Source organism: Myxocyprinus asiaticus, chromosome 41, assembly GCF_019703515.2.
Source record: "Myxocyprinus asiaticus isolate MX2 ecotype Aquarium Trade chromosome 41, UBuf_Myxa_2, whole genome shotgun sequence".
Taxonomy (NCBI): domain Eukaryota; kingdom Metazoa; phylum Chordata; class Actinopteri; order Cypriniformes; family Catostomidae; genus Myxocyprinus; species Myxocyprinus asiaticus.
This window is the reverse complement of record NC_059384.1, coordinates 13,027,007-13,047,566: the sequence shown is the minus strand read 5'-3', so window position 1 is coordinate 13,047,566 and position 20,560 is coordinate 13,027,007. Positions and strand designations below refer to the sequence as shown.

The 20,560-nt window shown below is 36.8% G+C and overlaps 2 protein-coding genes across 2 annotated transcripts in view; one reads left to right on the top strand and one right to left on the bottom strand.

The window, feature by feature from the left end:
* Positions 1-134: 134 nt before the first annotated feature.
* On the top strand, positions 135-9,555 carry LOC127431482 (gamma-aminobutyric acid receptor subunit rho-3). Its single transcript, XM_051681911.1, has 9 exons — positions 135-378; positions 3,387-3,499; positions 4,783-4,850; positions 5,135-5,358; positions 6,265-6,347; positions 7,617-7,754; positions 7,885-8,037; positions 8,442-8,635; positions 8,958-9,555. The coding sequence occupies exons 1-9, from the start codon at positions 239-241 to the stop codon at positions 9,258-9,260; spliced, it is 1,416 nt and encodes a 471-aa protein (XP_051537871.1). The 5' UTR covers positions 135-238; the 3' UTR covers positions 9,261-9,555.
* Positions 9,556-9,702: 147 nt separating this feature from the next.
* The window catches only part of LOC127431698 (adhesion G-protein coupled receptor G4-like), a 53,060-nt gene continuing 42,202 nt past the window's right edge, over positions 9,703-20,560 (bottom strand). Inside the window, exons 22-35 of the mRNA XM_051682221.1 lie at positions 17,140-19,757; positions 16,613-16,835; positions 16,362-16,518; positions 15,713-15,874; positions 15,479-15,601; positions 15,350-15,395; positions 15,128-15,234; positions 14,814-14,938; positions 13,491-13,762; positions 13,291-13,390; positions 11,440-11,723; positions 11,069-11,170; positions 10,801-10,935; positions 9,703-10,471 (exon numbers count right to left, since the gene is read on the bottom strand). Coding sequence (XP_051538181.1) covers positions 10,368-10,471; positions 10,801-10,935; positions 11,069-11,170; positions 11,440-11,723; positions 13,291-13,390; positions 13,491-13,762; positions 14,814-14,938; positions 15,128-15,234; positions 15,350-15,395; positions 15,479-15,601; positions 15,713-15,874; positions 16,362-16,518; positions 16,613-16,835; positions 17,140-19,757 — 4,558 coding nt within the window. The 3' untranslated portion in view covers positions 9,703-10,367. The remainder of the gene's footprint in view (positions 10,472-10,800; positions 10,936-11,068; positions 11,171-11,439; positions 11,724-13,290; positions 13,391-13,490; positions 13,763-14,813; positions 14,939-15,127; positions 15,235-15,349; positions 15,396-15,478; positions 15,602-15,712; positions 15,875-16,361; positions 16,519-16,612; positions 16,836-17,139; positions 19,758-20,560) is intronic.

Sequence of the window (20,560 nt, the reverse complement as noted above, 5' to 3'; positions counted from 1 at the left end):
GTGATAATATAAGATTTGAGATTTATGATTAGGTTCGGAGACAACAGCGTCTGAAGATCTACAGGGGTCAACAGGATTGCCGTGCCATTTCCCGACGCCCTCTCAACTGAGGTGTGGTGGGGATGGCTAGGACTCAGGAGCAGTCTTGTATTGGCCCCGTGGAAGATTTCTGGACTACTGTTGCAGGAAACAGAGACCCAGAGAAAGAGAGACAGGTGTTTCATATTCCAGCCAGGCCATGAAGCTGGTTTTGCTGATCCTCAGGTTGCTGTGCCTCGCCTGCCTCTGGCCTGTAACCTTGTTAAACAACCGCTACCCTGACCGCAAGAAGAACAAGGACGTTTACTTGGTCGAGCATGCCAAACACAAATTCAGAGGGTGAGATTTTTTTATTTTTATAAACAAATATTTAAATGAAAACTTTTGTGCTTTATATATATTGTGTCTGTCAGTGTCTGCCAGAGTTTTCGGGTATAGGTGGAAGCAGCAGGGGTTTTGATAATGCATAAAACATTTTTTTGTTTTTTTGTGAAATGTGTTTTTAGATACAAAGATTGTTTTATACTGACATTACATAGATATTGAATTTTCTAATGCAGACATTTTTATAGATTCCTCTGTAATTATTTTAAAGGCTGTTCTCTGTTTTAGAACATTTAGTTTGAATTTGAATTGTTTAAAAAGTATAGCCACCTGATTTGTGCTTTTTTTAAAGTCTAAATTATTTTTTGTGGTAATCACCATTATGCTACAAATTCTGTCAATTGAGCTTAACTTATATTGAACCAGGAATATTCCTTTAATGTAAATTCAATGCTCTGAAACACTTTAAATGAAACATACTAAGTGTGCTTGTTTGCAGAGACAGGGCCATCAGACCAAACACAAATTCAGAGGGTGAGACATTTGGGGGGTATTAAAGGACATTTTAAATGAACATTTAAGCTTATTTGTGCATTCTATATTGTGTTTGATGGTTTGGTAAATTAAATTATTTTGCACTGTTTCGTCTTCACCAAATTTGGAAATATTTTGTGTTTTCAGTAGTAATGAACCTAAAATAGCATGGCATAACTATTACATAAACATTTTCCTAGTTTGTCATCAGCCAGCATGTTTCAGTCTGTGAACAGATGGGCAGTAATTAGAAAGGAGTAAATAGGGAGTTTAATTAGAGTGAAGGACACCCAAGCAATGTTTTGAAGGGTTTATGTCTCATTTGTGTGATAACATGTGGCTTGCCTGGAAAACAGGGTTTCATTGGCAGATTTCTTCCTCCATATGCCTGTCAACAAGCACTAAAATGTACTTTGATATTTATTGACTATTATTATTACAAGTTGCATAAGTTCTGTTACGTTATCGTCATACTGTAAATTGTGGTTACATATAAATTCATGTGGTTTAATTGTTTCCATAATATCTGTCTAAACCTAATGAGTAAAACAGTGTGGTTTCATTTTGTTGTTGGTGGTTGTATGTTAACAAAGTATGAGTCAGATACAGCCTCAGGAGTTCCCATATTCAGTATTTAAGGGATAGTTCACCCAAAAATCAAAATTCTCTAATGTACTCACCCTCATGCTATCCCAGATGTGTATAACTTTCTTTCTTCTACTGAACACAAATGAAGATTTAATATCTTTTAAAAATCTCTATACAATGCAAGTGAATGGTGATCAGAACTTTGAGCCCCAAAAAGCACATAAAGACAGCACAAAGGCAATCCGTACAACTTCAGTGGTTAAATCCATGTCTTCAGAAGTGATATGATAGGAGTGGGTGAGAAACAGATAACTTTTGAGTCCTTTTTTACTATAATTTTTCCTTGTTGCCCTGTAGGTGGTGATATGTACTATGAATGTGAATCACCAAATACAAAAGAAGAGGAACTCTTAGGAGAGAAGAGAGTGAAAGTGAAAGTAGTAAAAAGGAATATTGATCTGTTTCTCACCCACCCCTATCATATTACTTCTGAAGGTATGGATTTAACCGCTGGAGTCGTATTGATTACTTTTAGGCTACCTTTATATGTTTTTTGGAGCTGTAAAGTTCTGGTCACCATTCACTTGCATTGTATGGACCTACAGAGCTGAGATATTTTTCAAAAAATCTTTGTCTGAGTTCAGCAGAAGAAAGAAAGTCATATGAGAGAATTTTCCTTTTTGGGTGAACTATACCTTTAATTCATTCTGTAATTAGAACCATTGTGACACCCTCATCTGGTTTGTCCTGTTATTGCAGAGAATGGAGAGCAACCAAACAGCCACATGTGCCACTAAAATAACCCCTGCAGTGTTTTCTAAAAAACATTTTTAGTGTCAGTAATTAGAACTTTGACATTATGTAGACATTACATTTTTCATTGACATTTCTCTATTCTGTGGTCAATTTAGATGTAATTAAATTTGATGTTTTTAACCCTACAAAACATCTCATTTAGACATCAGTATGTGTGCTTGTTTGCGGAGACACTAACTTTGCCTGCATACTTCCTCTCACACACACCCTCTATTGTATTGTGATGATTGGTGTGGTTTGCAGCAATTTCCCAGCGTATGTTACAGCCACTTACTTGTGTAATTAATATGCTCTTTTTTTCTCTGTTTTGTGGCAAGAGTTGCTTGTTAAAGAATTAATTCGCACTTGCCTTTGTCAGCTTTTATGTTACCACAATTGTGTAATGTGTTTTATTGATTAAAATACATATTTCTGTATTTAGTTTGAGGTTTAATGCTGTATATTCACTTGATTGTACTAATAACTTTGCCATGTAATGAGCACAGTCTAATTGACAGCTTATCACATTACTGTATGTTTGGGGTTTCAATTAAAATGTACAGAAGCAAAGGATATGTTAGGGGAAACTGAGTATGTTTATGACCAACTTTCACTTGTTACCTCAGTGTTTCACACCTTGCCTCTCAGGGTAGGGAGGAAGGCTTGCTCTGTTGGCTTCTGGAACTGCTTCAAACTGTAGTTCATTTTCACAACCTGGCACACATGACCGCTGTTGTGCCATAAGCTGTTTTTTATAAATCATTTCTCTAATGACTGAGTAATTATTTGCATTATACAAATTCTAGAGCACCAAAGCAGATGTTTATGGTTATGGTCTGACGTGGAAACAGCCTTATGTGGCCTCTGATCAAAACATCCAACAGTTTTATTTCTCTGTAATTACACTGATGTGCAGTAATGACCTGCAAATGGGAATTCTGCATGTATTTCACACAGATGGTCCTGACATTACAGAGCCATCTGATGACAAAATGACTGGAAATAACTGCAGGTTGCATGTGTGTCTGTGTATTTTTTTAATCTAGTAATGGCATATACTTGATGGCATGACCTTCCTTCTTTCCTTCTTTGTCTCATTCATTTAGACGGATTGACTACAAATTAAAGAAAAAAGACAGCACCAAGTCCCTTCTCATCAAAAGTGAACAGCTACTAAGAATCGAAGATCATGACTTTGCCATGAGGCCTGGATTTGGAGGTCAGGATACCCTCCAATTACATTATTTGCTCCAAAAACATTTTATTTAAATTAGGAAAATCACTATTATACCATTATATGGTATTATATGGTATTTTTAATTAACCTGTAAAGATGGGATGTACTGTACCATTTCTTTGTGTCAGAGGGTAGAGCGAGGCAGGCGCTACTATCTCTGTCCCGGAGGAAAATGACAGAGGTGACTGTGAAATTGTTGAAGTGGTCCTATTGTAAATTCAAACATGAAAAAAACTCAAATGAGATAATGGGTGTTGGGGACATAGATGTGCTTTGGTGGACAGTAATCTGGAGTACATCCCAGGACTGTTAAAGGGATAGTTCATCCAAAAATGAAAATTCTCTCATCATTTACTCACCCTCATGCCATCCCAAATGTTAGGGTATAAACAAGGATGTGCATGTCACATATAGACATGTGCATGTATAGGCACACATACATAAACTGTTGTGTGTTCACACAGCATACAGTATGTACACCAACATGTTGATCTGCTTACAAACACATACAGTGCATATATCAGAGAATGTTCATTGCTAATGTTATTTAAACCTTACCTCTCTTTTGGAATTGAAACATAAAACAGTGTTAAACAACATTGCGGTAGCTTTTGTTGTATGCAGATTATTACCCATAGTTGCAATTGCAATATAAATCAAAATGGTATATTCTGAAAAAGATAAGTCATTTTTTGAGGTCTTATTTCAACATTGAGGTCAAACCTAACACTATTTGGTGAACATTTCCAGTGCAAAACTTTAAACAGACAGACCATAATTCAATCTAAACCACATCTGGTCTCATTCAAGCTTGAAGGTATAACATCTTTTCAATACTTAAAAAAAAAGTGCATGAACAGAGAAGCACTGTGTGTAGTGGCAAATACATACTGTAAAAGCAATCATTGTATTAGTTCCTTTCAACCAGCAGGGCGGCGCTTTAATCTGGCAGTGTTTAAACAGTAAAATAGGAAACAGGAGGGGGAAGAAGAGAAGATAATTAGAAAAGATTGTTGTTTTTTGGCATCTAGGATTTCTTTCACATTGGCTAAGTTTGCAGTAGAATCCAGTAAGAAGGTGTAGATGTGGAATAAGACTTTAAATGGTGTCCTTCAGTACATCACTGTTAATTAAAGATGGGACAAACAGGATTAGAGGAAACAGTTTGATCTCCATATGCTCTCTCTATAGGAACAGTGGAGGCTTAATTTCAAATGCATTGCTGTTATCCTGAATGTAATGCAAGTGTTTTTTCTGCTCTGCAGGGTCTGCTATACCTGTGGGCATTGATGTACAGGTGGAGAGCATAGATAGCATCTCTGAAGTTAACATGGTAAAATATATGATTCAAAATAGTATTCTAAAAATTTAATGCATCACATTCTTGTCTTTACAGAAAAGTACTGTGTTGGTACCATGGTACAATGATGATATCAGGTGGCAATACCATGCTACTTTGATATATCTTTGATATACAGATATGGTATTATATGATTACCACAGATACTTGGTACTCCAAGGTACTTTTACTATCATGGCAGTGTCCAAAAAAACATGGTATAATGATATTACCATCTCCAAAAATCATGGTCAGTAAACTCTAAAGGTCTCTCTCAGGACTTCACAATGACCCTGTACCTGAGGCATTATTGGAAGGATGAACGGTTGGCTTTTCCCTCCAGTAACAATCTCAGCCGAACATTTGATGGCCGGCTGGTGAAAAAGATCTGGAAGCCAGATGTGTTCTTCGTCCATTCCAAACGCTCCTTCATCCATGACACCACCATGGAGAACATCATGCTGAGGGTTTACCCAGATGGCAACATCCTCTACAGTGTCAGGTACTTGCTTCTTAATCTGTTGACCTGTGTACAGTTTTCATGCAAGATGTACATATGTAAAGCCCAAAGTACAGTATACTTCAGTTTTTACGCAGTACTCTAGCATATTACGACACTTGAAAGCTATAGCCTTTCAAAGTATACTCCATTTGAACGTGCGCACATACACAGGCGTTCAGACTGCAATGCGGCACTGGACAATTTCTCTTCAGGAGTTAAGACCCACAAAGATGTCTTTATGGTCTTTCAAACTCAAGTTAGGTACAGTATATCCTGACCTCCTCACACATGCACTCTTGATGTGCACATCCACTGTTGTTGTTTCCACCTTTGTCTCCTGTTGTTCACCATTGTTCATGTCATCTTCTTGAACTTTTTCGTGAAAGCAATGGCCCAAATCTGAGTGTTGCCACCTTGTGGACACTAATTAGTGCAAATAATTCCAGGCACATGGAGAAGGATGTAGCTGCAGGCAGAGCTCCAAAAAGTAGTGGGAGTTCCAAACAGTCAACAAAGATAAAGGGAGCCCCTAACCTAACCCTGTCCCTAACCGTGTGTGGAATTGACATCCCTTTTTGGAGTTTACACAACCCCTTTTGAAGTAACCTCACCCCATTCTGGAGTAACTCTGCCCTTTTTTTGAGATCCCGCCTCCATTTGGAGATCTCTGGCCTGCAGCTATACCAAGTTGGGCACATGAGCAGACTATGTGTACACTACAGAGTATGCATGGTTTAGAAAAATCTGGTCGCATGTGTACAGTGTTTGCATACTCTGCGTATGACAAATTTGATGTCACTCTCCTTGTACACATATGCTAGCGTATGTGTAAAAATACTTTGGGCTTAAGTCCTGCATGTTGTGACTGGTGTCATGATTTATAATTGAATGTTGATTCTGTTGTAGGATTACAGTTACTGCTCTGTGCTCAATGGACTTCAGTAGATTTCCTCTGGACACTCAGAACTGTTCCCTGGAACTGGAGAGCTGTGCGTGTCCACCTTAGAAACACAATTGTCAGTTATTGTGTAATTGTTTGTTGACCCCACCCAGATTGCTTTTTGGTTTATTTCAGAATCCATGTTTGTTTACTGTTTGGGTAAATGTGGCACAGATTTTGGAACTGTGAATCATTAAAAGTGAAGTGTGTAATTTCTAAGATGGTAAAATAATTTCTCCTATCCTGTTTAAAGAGATTGTTAGCCAAAAATTGCAATTATCACATTATTTACTCCCCCTAATGCCATTTCAGATGTGATTGACTTTATTTCTTCCTCCAAACACAAATTAAGATTTTTAGAAGAATATTTCAGATCTGCAGGTCCTCACAATGCAAGTAAATGGGTCTGAATCTCCAAAAAGCACATAAATGCAGCATAAAAGTAATCCACAGGACTCCAGTGGTTAAATCTATATCTTCAGAAGCGATATGACAGGTGTGGGTGAGAAAAATATCAATATTTAAGTATATTTAATAAATATTATATTTAATATTTTACTATAAATTCTCCTTCCTGCCCAATAGGTGGCGATATGCAAGAAAAAATGTGAATCACCAAAAACAAAAGTATAATAATTTGAAAGTAAAAAGTGAAAGTTGAGATTGATAGTAAAAAAGGACTTAAATATTGATCTGTTTCTCACCCACACATATCACTTCTGAAGATATGGATTTAACCACTGGAGTCTTATGGATTATTTTTATGCTGCCATTATATGCATTTTGAAGCTTCAAATTTTGGTACCCATTCGCTTGCATTGAATGGGCCAACAGAGCCAAGAAATTCTTCTAAAAATCTTTATTTGTGTTCAGCAGAAGAAAGAAAGTCATACACATCTGGGATGGCATGAGGGTGAGTAAATGATGAGTAATGGTGAGTAAAATGGTGAGTAATGGTGAGTAAAAGAGAATTTTCATTTTTGGGTGAACTATCCCTTTAATTTGCAGATTCATATTATTCAAAGTTTGATTCCCACCAAAAATTTTAAATTGTGGTTTGTTGCACAATGAAAAGATTGCTCTATTTGTTTGAGCACAGCCTGACACAGCAAAATTGGCTCAACCAATAGCATGAGTACATTATTATTTTTGCTGTTCTGTTTGCTGATGCTATGTAGCTTCAGAGAAATTGCACATTTACCTTTAATGAAACAGAGCCATAACAACACACTTCATATTATCCATATATTTAAACATGAATTAAACAGACACATTCTTCATCTTTATTTTATGGTTCCCTCTCTTCTGTCTCATTCAGATGCATATAACGAGAACGACCTCATGTTGTACTGGAAAAATGGCAATGACTCTTTAAGAACAGAAGAGATCGCCCTCTCTCAGTTCTTCATTGAGGAGTTCCAACCCTCCCATGGTCTAGCTTTGTACAGCAGTACAGGTACAGCATGATTTTATTCTCCCTTTCTCCTTCTGTGTATTCTAGCTATGACTTATCTCTTTGTCATATGTGTTAATACCTAGCTAGTAGGTCATTGAGTAATTACAGGTTTTATATATTTTTCTGTCAGGCTGGTACAACAGGCTGTACATCAACTTTATCCTCAGAAGACACATATTCTTCTTCATGCTGCAAACATATTTTCCCACAATGTTAATGGTGGTGCTGTCCTGGGTGTCTTTTTGGATTGACAGGCGGGCAGTACCAGCCCGTGTCTCGCTTGGTAAGTCTATAATATCGAGTCTGAGATTTTACATTTCAGACTGGTAGAAATCATCATTATCTTGAAAATGAGCACTTGGTCACTTCTGCAGAGTCTACACAGCCTATGCTAATGACTTTGAGCCTTGCTGGACTGTAGCCCAGTATAGTGGAGGTTGTACAGAGATTAGAGTCTCTTAGTTGCTATTTTGTAATGTTTTTTTCTCAAGACGAAATGAAATAAGCCACAGAACAAGATATAGCCAAATACGACATGTTCCTAGACATATCCGATATTGTTCCGAATAAACAGTCCAATACCTAAGCATTACCTAACCCTAATACTAACCCTGACCCTAATATCAAAGGGCAATAAATGGTTGAAAGCATAGAAAATGTATGTGTCTATGTATGTGTTCAATATAGGCATCACTACAGTGCTGACAATGTCCACCATAATTACGGGAGTATCAGCGTCAATGCCTCAGGTGTCATATGTGAAAGCAGTGGACATCTATTTGTGGACCAGCTTCCTGTTCGTGTTTCTTTCTGTCATCGAGTATGCAGCCGTCAACTACTTCACCACCAAGGAGGAGATGAAGAAACTCAAGCAATTAAAGGTCAGTTCTGAAGGCCTGAGGTCCACAGTTCATCAATTGTTTTATTATACATTCTCTGCATATGCCCTTTTATAAATTAAGAGATAAAACAGCAAGAAAATGTTGAGCTTTCTCCTTCAAATTTTGCCAGTTGTTGATTGAATATTGTAATGGCTAATTAAACAATTGAATTTTGGGATTTTGAATTCCTGGTTTTTAAATTTTTGTTTGCACTGTGCATAGGGCATACAGTATTGTGCTTCAAACACCCATTACATGCAGAACAATATCTCCTGCATGCTTCCTCCAAAAGAAAACGGTGAATTATTTATTTCTCTTACAGCTCTCAGAATATGATGCCTCTCAAGCCATGGCCTTTGATGGCTGTTTCCATGATACAGACATAGAGCTCAGCTCATTTCCTCCACTGTCCGATAAAAACACGGACCCATGCATGTCCCCCCTGAACTCTACAATGACCGACCTCCCTCCTGTGATGGGTACGCGCCTCCATCGGCGACGTTCTATCCGCCAAAGTGTAAACCATATCATAACCAATAGTTACAAGATAGACTCCTACTCCAGAATATTCTTTCCTTTGGCATACTTTCTCTTCAATATCATCTACTGGAGCATCTACTCATGATTGAGAGAGAACAGCCTAACATACAGAAAACCAAACAGCTCAGTGTTTATATGGGTCTCTCTCAAACACTGTGATTGATTAGTTGTTCAAGCAGGATTACTTGGCAGAGTGACAGCTGTGTAGTTGGGACGATGTGCGAAAGTGAAAATTTTTGGTTCCGGAACATTTTGGGAACGTTAGGTTTTGGTTATAAAAACTAAAGCCTAATAATAACCATTAGGTATCATTCTGTATAATTTTTTTTTATTAGATTGTCTAACAAAAAGCTAGCTGCAACATTCTTGGAAAATAAGTTTATGCTCATAAAAATAAAACCTAAAAAGAAAATTCCTAGAATGTTAGGAATGGGCTAAAAAACTAAACAAATGAGAACTATATGCTAACAAAAAGGGAATGTCCAGTGTTTGCTGGGAATCCACACAAAAATAATCTCTCATGAATATAATATATAATAAATAATTTATTATGTTAGAGTCTCAGATTCCTACTTCTGCTTAAAATGCACAAATGTTAAATTCTTAACATGAAACTACGTACTTGTGATTGGCTAAAATAAAAAAGTAGCAAAATATAATAAATCACATTAATATGCTTTGACTAAAAATAACCCTTATAGTTTATTATTGAAAACTTTTCTTTTTTTCTACTTTCCCCATAATGAAAAATGTAGTCCTTCATACATTTTGTTTTAAAATGCTTCTTTTTTGTATGCATCATTTGATCCACTGCAGACATCTTCACTCACATTTCCTTGTTTAACTGCATATCATAGAAAAGGAGGCATTAATACTGCTCACTGAAAACATATAGGTGCTTAAAACCCTGCAAAAATAAAAACCTTGAAGCTGAAAAAGTGGGCCGTAATATAACATTTCCTCACTTCTCAATAAGAGGGGATATTTTTATGCATTGGTCCAACAGGTCCTGACTATCTTTCTTTCCATTTCTCCTATGGATGACTCCAAGCAGCCTGGCTCAATAACAAATAACAAGAAAGAGTGATGATAGAAGACAATTTTCTGGTCTGCTGAGAAACAGAATGTTAAATGGTCTGTTTCTTCCCCTGTTTTGTGTCACCTCAATGGTGTGTTAATCCTTTCCCAAGAACTACACAGATCTGATTCGTGGTCGGAGTTGACTGTTCATCTCATTGAGAACTACATCATCAGTTGTTTCCTCTGACATGATCAGACTATCGCCAATTGGTGAGCCTGTAATGTGAAGTTAAAGAATTAAAAAAAACATTCTTGTATAGAATGCATTTTGAAAGCCAGTTTTGGGGTTTGAACTAAGAAATTTTAAAGCTGAAGTGTGTAAAATGTTTTATGTTAAAATACTTTTTCCTATCCCAGCTTAATATGCAGAGACAATGGCATGAGTTTGATAGGATGACCTGTTTGTCTGATCAACAGCAAATTGGGGGATTATTCAGGAATGCTCTTTGAGATCAATGTGTATTTTTGCAATTCTGTTTAGTGGCACAGGATATACACACTTCAGCTTTAAATGGTGAGCAGTGACAGGAGTGAGTGGAACTGACCAATGCCATTGGATGGAACTGATTCATCGCTGCTCACTGAACTTCGTTGTGCACTGTGGCTCCCTAAATTAGAAGAGTTTGTCGTAAGAATTGAAGTCTTCTTAGTGTTGCTTTGTGTTGCTGTCCGACTCCACTCTGCAGACATATGTATGAGAGGTTTTTGCTTAGATTGTGACATTTAAAACACATGCATAGAAATAATAAAAAATTAACAGTAACATGCAGCTAGTTTTTGGTTTGGTTAATGATGGAATACATTTTGTGATACCTGAATTTTCAGCCAATCGTAACCTGCCACAGCAGAGGTACATTCTCCACTGTTTACGGACATTCTCCTTCAGAGCACAGTGGAACAGAAAAATAAAAAAGCCTGAGAGAGTGAAAGAGAGTCAGAAATTTAAAAAGAGTTGACTGAAAGATGATGATGACTCTAACATTTGATGACCCATGTCATGCTCTGTCTGTGAATGTTTTTACACCATTTGTGTGCTTCCTTGGAATCAAACCCATGACCTTGGCATTGCTAGCCCCAGGCTCTACCTGTTGAGCTACTCTATCCAACCCTATCCCATAATTACACTTCTAAATGTAATTAGGAAACACAGTATTACATAGTACTGTTTTTGAAAATGTTCTCACCCTGTAGGGAATTGAAGATGGCAAACAGGTACATGAAGGCCAAGTTGACAGGTCCCCAGGCAAAAAAGGCAAAGCCCCAGGTAAGGCCCAGCAGGAAAGTAAGTCCTGCAATGCTACGTAGGTCATGTAATCCACTACGGTACTGGTTATTGTGAGGGTTCTGCCGCTTGATCCGTCTCAAATGGACCATCACCACTACAAACATGGCCACGTTTAACACAAATATAATACAGAAGTATGCCACAACGGCCACGTAGAATGCAATGTCATTTTTGAGCCAACAGCTGGAGGAGAGAAAAGTAAAAACATTAGATATAATGTAATATACATGGCAAACATTTGTGATGTAGGTGTCACATATAAGCTGATTTTGCTGTTATAAGTGAACAGAAGGAAACTTATATTTGTCTTGAAGAAACAGTATGGATTAAAGAATTTACACAGTATTTTTAAATATGCATATTTTTTAGTTTAGCAAATTAGTGTAAAGAAAACCTAGAAACACTGCAATTTAGAAAATTGTAGAAATATGTGTTAAACCTCCTGAGACCCCACATGCGTGGACATTACATTTTGTCTTCGCTATTGGCTATGCATAATTTACTTTCATATAAACCAACTGATCTCAGTTCAGGGGAATCTAGGCTGTCATTACAGAGTTAAACATTTAAAGCATACAGTCATGTGACAAAACAACATAGCGCCAATCTTAGCTGAGTTTGTCTGGGAGAAACGGCAACAAAACTACATTTGGTAAGAAACTTCATTAAGTTTTTACATTAAAACCTGTTTGAGCCAAAAGAGTAGAGTCTCTAATTTCATCCAGTATGCCATTTTAAAAATGTCACAGATTTATCGTGAAACGCCACGCTGTTAAACACAATGACCGTGTATGTGGACTATAGGCTCATATTTTTTTTATATATCCTATATTCTCTGTGCATCCAAAAGCTGGAAAATGTTGCTTTCAGAGGCTTTATATGGAGTTAGTAAGAAAATAAAGTGCATTTCAAACTGTTCTGAGACCAGTGCAGACAGATAGCACACTGGAGGTTAAGTCATTCCTTAATTAGGGAGCAAGGGTGCATCCTATAGCTTTCCTATACAGCCAAGTGCATTCACTCCTAACATCCAGTCAAAAGTTCAGTTTCAGGCTGCAATGATGTTTGGACAATGGTAATCAGTACATAGATTCAGAATTGTACATGCCAAATGATATTTTTACATGGTTGGCAGTGATTGAATGATGCTGGCCATTACTTTGAATGAGAATTTGTTATGCTAATTTCTGATGTAATGTTTGATACGTTTAAAAATGTGAATAACCAACACTCATGGAAACATAATAAACAATTTGATAAAAATAAAAAATCTGACTTTCTATAGCCTGGTATTATTTAAAATGTCACAACTTAGTCCCACTGTCAACATACTGTATGTGGACATCAATTTTTAGGAAAACTATTTGGTCTAAAAAATTATATTTTTTGCATGTTCCTTAGGGGCTACTACAGTAGTTACAAATCAAAAAGGGGAATGGAAAATGCACACAGCAGTCACGTTTGGTCCTAGGAGGTTAAATATACTTGTTTGACTCTGTAATAATTATTTATACTGTATATTGCAGAGACCCTTTGCATTCTGACATGTATGTTTGAATTGCCACCATAAACAAACAGTAATGTCATAATAATAAATAAAAAACCTACACCTTTGGCCAAGTGAAAGCAGAATTAGAAATTCCAAGCAACTGTTTGAAACTGAATCAGTCTGACCAAAGTAAATCAATGCAAAATTCACTTTCAAAATTATCCGTTTACTCTCAGACAAAATCATACGTTAAATACTTACAAATCATCTGTAGTTCCATCCGAATATTTCCCATAGCTTAAAAGGCCATAGTTGTCCTTGTTTACCGCAATCACAATAATGACGACAATCAAAGGGACTCCTACAACAAACCAACACATCAAAGAATTAAATCAACAATCATTACCACTACAACCACTTTAAACACAAACCACACAGACTAATTTTGCAGCTGAACTCACCCCAGCCTGTGAGGGAGAACTTAAGCATGTATCTGGACATGTAGTTGTTGAAGACCTTGACGATGGATAGGTACATATGCAGAGATTCTAGCCCCATCCAGGTGAAGGAGACCAACAGGAAGTAGTGCAGGAAGAAAGCTGTTGAAATGCAGAGGCCTACGGCATTTGGGTACAGTGCCAACCACGAGTCCAACAGGAAAACCAGGTTCAACAAGAGCAGGCCAAAGCATAAATGGATCAATATCTTGGAGGGGATGTCACGGCGGATTTTACTGAGGTTAGACAGTGAGAAGAACTAGGTTAATGAATGTGAAGGAAACAAAATAGTAAAGCTAAATGTGTCATTTTTTTCTATGTTAAATTACATTCTCCAATCTCAGCAATCAACTGCTTTAACCTCCTGAGACCCTGCTTCCACATGCGTGGACATTACCTTTTGACTTCGATATAGGCTGTGTATAATTTAATTTCATTTAAACTGACTGATCTCAGTTCAGGAGACCCTAGGCTGTCATTAAAGGGCTAAAATATCCTATAATCACTGTGCATTATCACATTGAGAATCAATGGATGCATCCAAAAGCTGGAAAATGTTGCTTTCAGAGGCTGTATACAGAGTTAGGATAAAAATAAGGTGCATTTCAAACTGTTCTGAGACCAGTGCAGACAGACAGCACACTGAAGGTAAGTCTTTCCCTAATTAGGGAGCAAAGGAGCATCCTAAAGCTTTCCTATGCAGCATTCACTCCTAACACCCAGTCAAAAGTTCAGTTTCAGGCTGCAGATGACGTTTGTACCACTCAACATGTTTGGCAGACATGGGACAATGGTAATCAGTACATAGATTCAGAATTTTTTGTGCAAAATTGTATTTTAACTTGGTTGGCAGTGATTGGATGATGATTGGATGATGCTGGCCATTACTTTGAATCAGAATTATTTATGCTATTTTCTGATGTAATGTCTGTAACATCTCAAACATGAATAACCAACCCTCCTGGAAACATAATAAACAATCTGATACAAATAAATCTGACTTTCTATAGCATATATTATTTAAATGTCACAACTTAGGCCCATTGTTCACATATATATATATATATTTTTTTTTCATGTTTCTCAGGGACTACTAGTTACAAATCAAAAAGGTAAATGGAAAATGCACACAGCAGTCACACCCTGTCTCAAGAGTTTAAGCAGTTAAAAAATGTACAAGATACAGATGTTTTTAAAGGACCATTTTCAGTTAATCTCATTTTAGGCTTTATAAACACTGAAAAGGTCTTCATGATTTCTCAGTACATTGAGAAGGATGTAACTCACTCAAATGCAAGGTAAGTGAGCAGAGTAACTGAGAGAAAGATGGCAGAGATCCCACATCCGATGTAAGTGATGAAGGTAAGGATGGTGGCTTGTAAACGGTCAGTTATCCCTTGCCGGCTTACATCCTTTAAAAACAAAACAAACACTTTTGAGTTCATTTCACTAAATGCATGTACGGTTAATGACAGCTAAATATAACAATCCACCAGTGTTTTTGTATGACTGGTTATGTCTCGTTTTTCAATTTGTTTCATAAAATTACAATATCAGAGTCTTCCAGAGTTGTAAAATGTCATGTACATTGGCATGCTTACCAAAAGCACTGCAAAGCTGGTCAGATGATTACAGCTGCAAACAGTCTCATTCTGAGTGCTGCTATTCTTGACAAAACATCCACTTGAACTCCAGCCTCCTAAACCATCTAGAATTGCCACAACACATCATTATTACACCAAAAAATAAAATAAAATCAAACAGAAAACAGCTTTAGCTTTAATAAAAAGCTTCTAGACAATATTTGAGGTGTGTAGACTAACCATTTATGCCAAAGTCCCAGAATACACAGGACGCTACATAGTTACCCTGTGGGAGAGGAAGTAAAAAAGACAAATCAGCAGGTTTAGCTGGAAATGACACCCAGTACAAGCATATGAACACACACATACCACAACTGGCTGTTTATTCTTCAGAGTAAACTCCACATTCTCCCTCAGGTTTTTAATTGACAGGTTTGCCACGCTAGAGCCCAAAATGTGGCTGTTTAGAGTCTGTTGGGTCAACGCTTGGTCCTTCAGAGAGTTGCAAATCAAATAATTAATGCATAAATGAAAGCATAAATGCAATGTCAAGTTTGGTATCAACTTCATCTCTAATAATGGATTCCATCTATTGAGTTTTACCTGAAAAAAAGTGCTTTTCTGAAAAAAAGTGAACTGGACTCTGGAGGCGATTTTCTGTTCTTCAGGAGAGAGGTTTTCTGTCAGGGAGGCAGGCAGTGTTATTTTGCCCAGTGGAGAAGAGCTTTCCACTGCCCTGATTTCTCTTTGAAATCCTTTAGTCACCTGCATAACCAGAAACACAAAAGCAAGGTCTTTTTTATTATTATTTTATATAATATTATACAAAGGCAATAATGAAAGAAGAAACAGAATATCCTTGATTCAACAGAGCCCCACCTCACCATTATTTTGAACAAAGTGTTTTTTTTGTAATGTATAAATTTTACAAATTAGTAGTTAGTATAGAAAATAAATAAAATAAAATCAGTAGATCAACAGAATAAAACATAAAGATAATAAAAACAGACAAAAAAAAAATCCCATAACTTTGGACAACTATGGCCAGATAAATTATTAAATTAAAATAATACAATAGAACGCCAGACTGATAGTAGAAGATGTTTGACTACAGCCTTTCTTCTACAGACATGGACTGAATTTTGAGGTCTTCCACTTTTCTCTCCATTATAAATAGCCAAAAGTATTACATACTCAATACTTCCTAAAACATTTAAAATTATAATGTATAGCACAAGACAAAAGTCACTACCTGTGGTTTTAAGGGATTTGCCATTGAAAATGATGTTGTCCCAAAGTTGGTCCCATCGACTTTGGTCACAGCCAAAGAGAGTGATTCAAATGCAATGCTTTCGGTCTGATCCTGAATCACCAGTTTTAGACCTAGACTATCCACAGCTTTGATCAAACTAAAAAGCAACAACCCCAACAAAAATAGCATGAAATTCTCAATATTTTAACCAGTTGCTAGGTTATGAATTCTTATGTTTTGATAATACACACCGGTTGGAGGATTTAGCCAGAGAATCACTAGAGCCGTTTAGTAAGTTGTTGATGACTGACAGCACTGTTGTGCCCAGATCCTTACTAATGTTGGGTGCAGTGAGCAGATTCTCAAGCTGGCTGACCAATTTATTCACCTCGGATGAGTTTAGATTTTTTACATCCTTTGTTTGATTTAGAAGGTCCTTAGCCACCGAGTCTGGGGTTTGAGTTGTTGCGATTACTAAAACATAAGAAAATAAATTAGCTATCACTTTAAAAATAACATGTGAACATGACTACCTATATATACATTAAATGACATATGTATGAATAAATGAATGCTGCATCTATGCTGCTAGGTGTCGAACATAAACACAAATTTTACTGAGTGCATCTTTAAAGAAGAAACTATAATATCTTTAAACTATCTTTAAACTATTTATGTGTACAATTTGAAGTTTTTTTTTCAATATCTCAAGCCTTATTGAAGAATCACCCTTATATATTGTTAATTTTGAAAAAACAAGCAAACACAGTGGTCAGACCTGAAGTTATTGCTGTAGTGATGGCAGATGTGGCTGGCACAGCTGGTCTTGCAGTAGTTCCCAATGTATTCCCTCTACTGATCGTTATTTGAGGGACAATTGGAGATGCTGTAGTGGAATTGTAAATGCTCTGATGAGAGCTTGGATGTATCTCTGATATAGCTGTTGTGGGAGCAGCACTGTTATTGGTGACAATGCTGGTAATGGTTGTGTTGTGTTGAATGTTGATTGGATTGATTGTTGTGGTTGTATTCATTATTGTATTATCAGTGGAAGCTTTTTCTAATGTGGCATTTAACTGTGTTGTGTTAAGGAGACTAACTGTTATGATGTTCCCACTGGTAATATTTTCTGTTGTTGGGAAGGTTGTTGCGTGTATTTGCGTTGTGTTTGTGGAGTTAAACTGTGTTGTATCTGTTACAGGGTTTGCGGTTGTATTTAATCTGGATGTACTGTTGGACGTCTCTGTTATGTTTATACCACGGTTGGTATCAGACCTGTTGTGAGTGGTTACATTCACTGGCATTTCCGTTGTGTTGAACAGGGTCATGTTCAGTGGAAAATCTGCTGCATTGCTTTGTGTTGTGTTAAACAGAGGGAATGTTTCATTGGGATACAGTAAATCAGGAATATCCGTTGTTGTATTAAAAGCTCTGAAATTAGGTGTATACATTGTAGTATTGACTGTTGTTGTGAGTTCAGTGGTAGTAGTTTCTGCACCTGAGGTCTCCAGTGTAGAACTATTCAGAAGTTGTGTTGTGTTGTATGTAATTGATGGCATACTGAAATCTGTTGTATTCTCAAGAGGTTGTGTTGTGTTTGATTCTCTTACATTAATTGCTAAAGCTGTTGTGTTGGCTTGTGTGGTATTGTCTGAGGGTGCCATAGTATAAAAGGTTGTGTTATATGGAATTGCTGATGTACTGAATTCTGTTATATTCTGAAAAGTTTGTGGTGTGTTTGATTCTGTTAAGTTTTTGGTTGATGCTGTTGTGTTGGCTTGTGTTGTATTATCCAGTGGTGCCATAGTATGAAAGATTATTTCATTTTGAAGAGAAATGTTTGTGTTATATGTAACATATAATGATGTTTTGTTTTTAAATATGTGACCAGGCAGAGTAGTTTTATCAGTAAGTGTTGTGTTCAAAGATTCTGTTGTGTTAAGTAATGATAATTGTGTACTATTTTGTACTGAAGTTGTTGCATTGAGGTAAGTGAATGATGCAGCTATAGATATTGTTGTGTTTTCTGGTCCAGTTGAGTTTAACTGAGTTGTGAATATGGATAATAGAGGTGTACTGCGAGGTGTGACTGTCGTATTGAATGGTGTGACGGTTGTATGATGTAGTGCGACAGTTGTGTTGAGTGCCGTAAAAGGTGAACTTTGAGATGTAACTGTGGTATTTAATGGTCTATCTGGCATACTTGTTGTATTGAGCAGAGCCATGGATGTGCTGAGTCTTATAGTTGTATTGAGTGGTATGGTTGTTGTATTGACTAGTGGGGTTGTTATATTGAGTGATAAGACTGTTGTATTTAACAATGCATTGAATGTTGTGACAGTTGTATTGAGTGGTATGGTTGTTGCATTGACAAATGGGATTGTTATATTGAGTGGAGTATCTGTTGTATTTAACAGTCCGTCTGTAGCATTGAGTGTTGTGACAGTAGGATTGAGTGGTGTGACGGTTGTATTGACCGGCGGAATTATGATGGGTGGTGTAAATGTTTTATTTAACAATGTGATAGTTGTATTGTAAGATGTGTCTGTTGTATTTAACATTGTGTCTGTTGCACTGAGTGTTGTGGCAGTGGGATTGAGTGGTGTAACAGTTGTATTGACTAGTTGGGTTGTTATATTGAGTGGTGTAACTGTTGTATTTAACAATGTGATAGCTGTATTGTGAGATGTGACTGGTGTATTTAACAGTCCGTCTGTAGCTACGAGTGTTGTTACAGTAGGATTAAGTTGTGTAAGGTTTGTATTGACCAGTGGGAATGTTATATTGAATGGTGTATCTGTTGTATTTAACAATGTGATAGCTGTATTGTGAGATGTGACTGGTGTATTTAACAGTCCGTCTGTAGCTTCGAGTGTTGTTACAGTAGGATTAAGTTGTGTAAGGTTTGTATTGACCAGTGGGGTTGTTATATTGAATGGTGTATCTGTTGTATTTAACAGTGTAATATTTGCATTGTGAGATGTGACTGTTGTATTGAATGGTATGACTGTTGTATTGACCAGTGGACTTGTTATATTGAGTGGTATGACTGTTGTGTTTCTCAGTGTGACTGTTGCAATGAGTGGCAAATTTTTTGTTGTGTTGAGTGACGCTGTGCTTGTTTGAGTGACTGTACTGTTAATGGACATGAAGCTAATATTGGATATTGAGACTGTTGTATTGAGTGGTGTTTTTGAAGTGTTGTGCAGTCTGCCTGTAGTGCTGGTTTGGTTGCTCAGCATCCAGTCTGTAGTAAATGATGGAGAAGTAATGATTGGGGATGTAGCACTGTTCTCTGTGCTTGTGCTGTGCGGGACTGGTGGAGTTGTGTAGGATTCAGAAGGTGAGACTACACAGCTCTCATTTAAAAGAACAGCAAACGTGTGCCCCTGTTCACTGTCAAACACAGAGTGGGATTGTATTATTTTTTTTATTTATTTGAAAAGTGATCTTTAGGATTGATGAAAACACCATGATCTCATGAAAATTATTTGACAGTGGCAACATTTTTGCAAAATAATATTACGTGGTTCATTACACATATCGCTGCAGTTTCAAGGTGAAAGGACCACTAAGGGGCGCTAAAAGTGAGTTTAATGTTTACCCAAAAAGTTTAGGTTAAGGTTAAAGCTCTATGGGGTTTTAAATGCAATAAAAATGCAATAGCTGATGCAGCTACATCATTCCGTGGCGCTTCTGTGACACGTAAACTCTCATGCTTTGCTGGTCTCGAACGATGGTTTTCCGGGTTCAAAGTCCAACGCTCTATCAGTTGCGCCACCACGCAAGTTAGTCATGCGTGAGTAAGCTTGTATATGTAGTTGGTTATGTAATGCAAGTGTTAAAATATATTATCTTTCAAATCATGCGTTATATTAAAAGTGTTTTGATATAATAAGATAGTATTGTGTGGGGAACAGAGTGAAAAATATGTGTTTATGAACTGTTAATTTGCTGTTTTACTCGTGATTTGTGTAAAAGTGAATAAAACTCACTACTGTTGTGTCGCCTCTAGTTTTTATTTTTACAGAAAACTGCAGCAATACATAGAACAAGGCACGTAAAAGTGATTTTGCAATCATGTAGTTATAGTCACGTTTTTACTATGAGACCAGGTTAGATGAAAAACATGCATTTCAATATGAATTTAATTGGAATTTTCAGATTTAGAAACAAACAGATTTTTAAAAATCACATTC

Coding starts and splice junctions, on each gene's coding strand:
- LOC127431482 (XM_051681911.1), top strand. CDS start 239: ATGAAGCTGGTTTTGCTGATCCTCAGGTTGCTGTGCCTCGCCTGCCTC. Junction 379..3,386: donor GCCAAACACAAATTCAGAGG/GTGAGATTTTTT, acceptor TCATTCATTTAG/ACGGATTGACTACAAATTAA. Junction 3,500..4,782: donor CATGAGGCCTGGATTTGGAG/GTCAGGATACCC, acceptor TCTGCTCTGCAG/GGTCTGCTATACCTGTGGGC.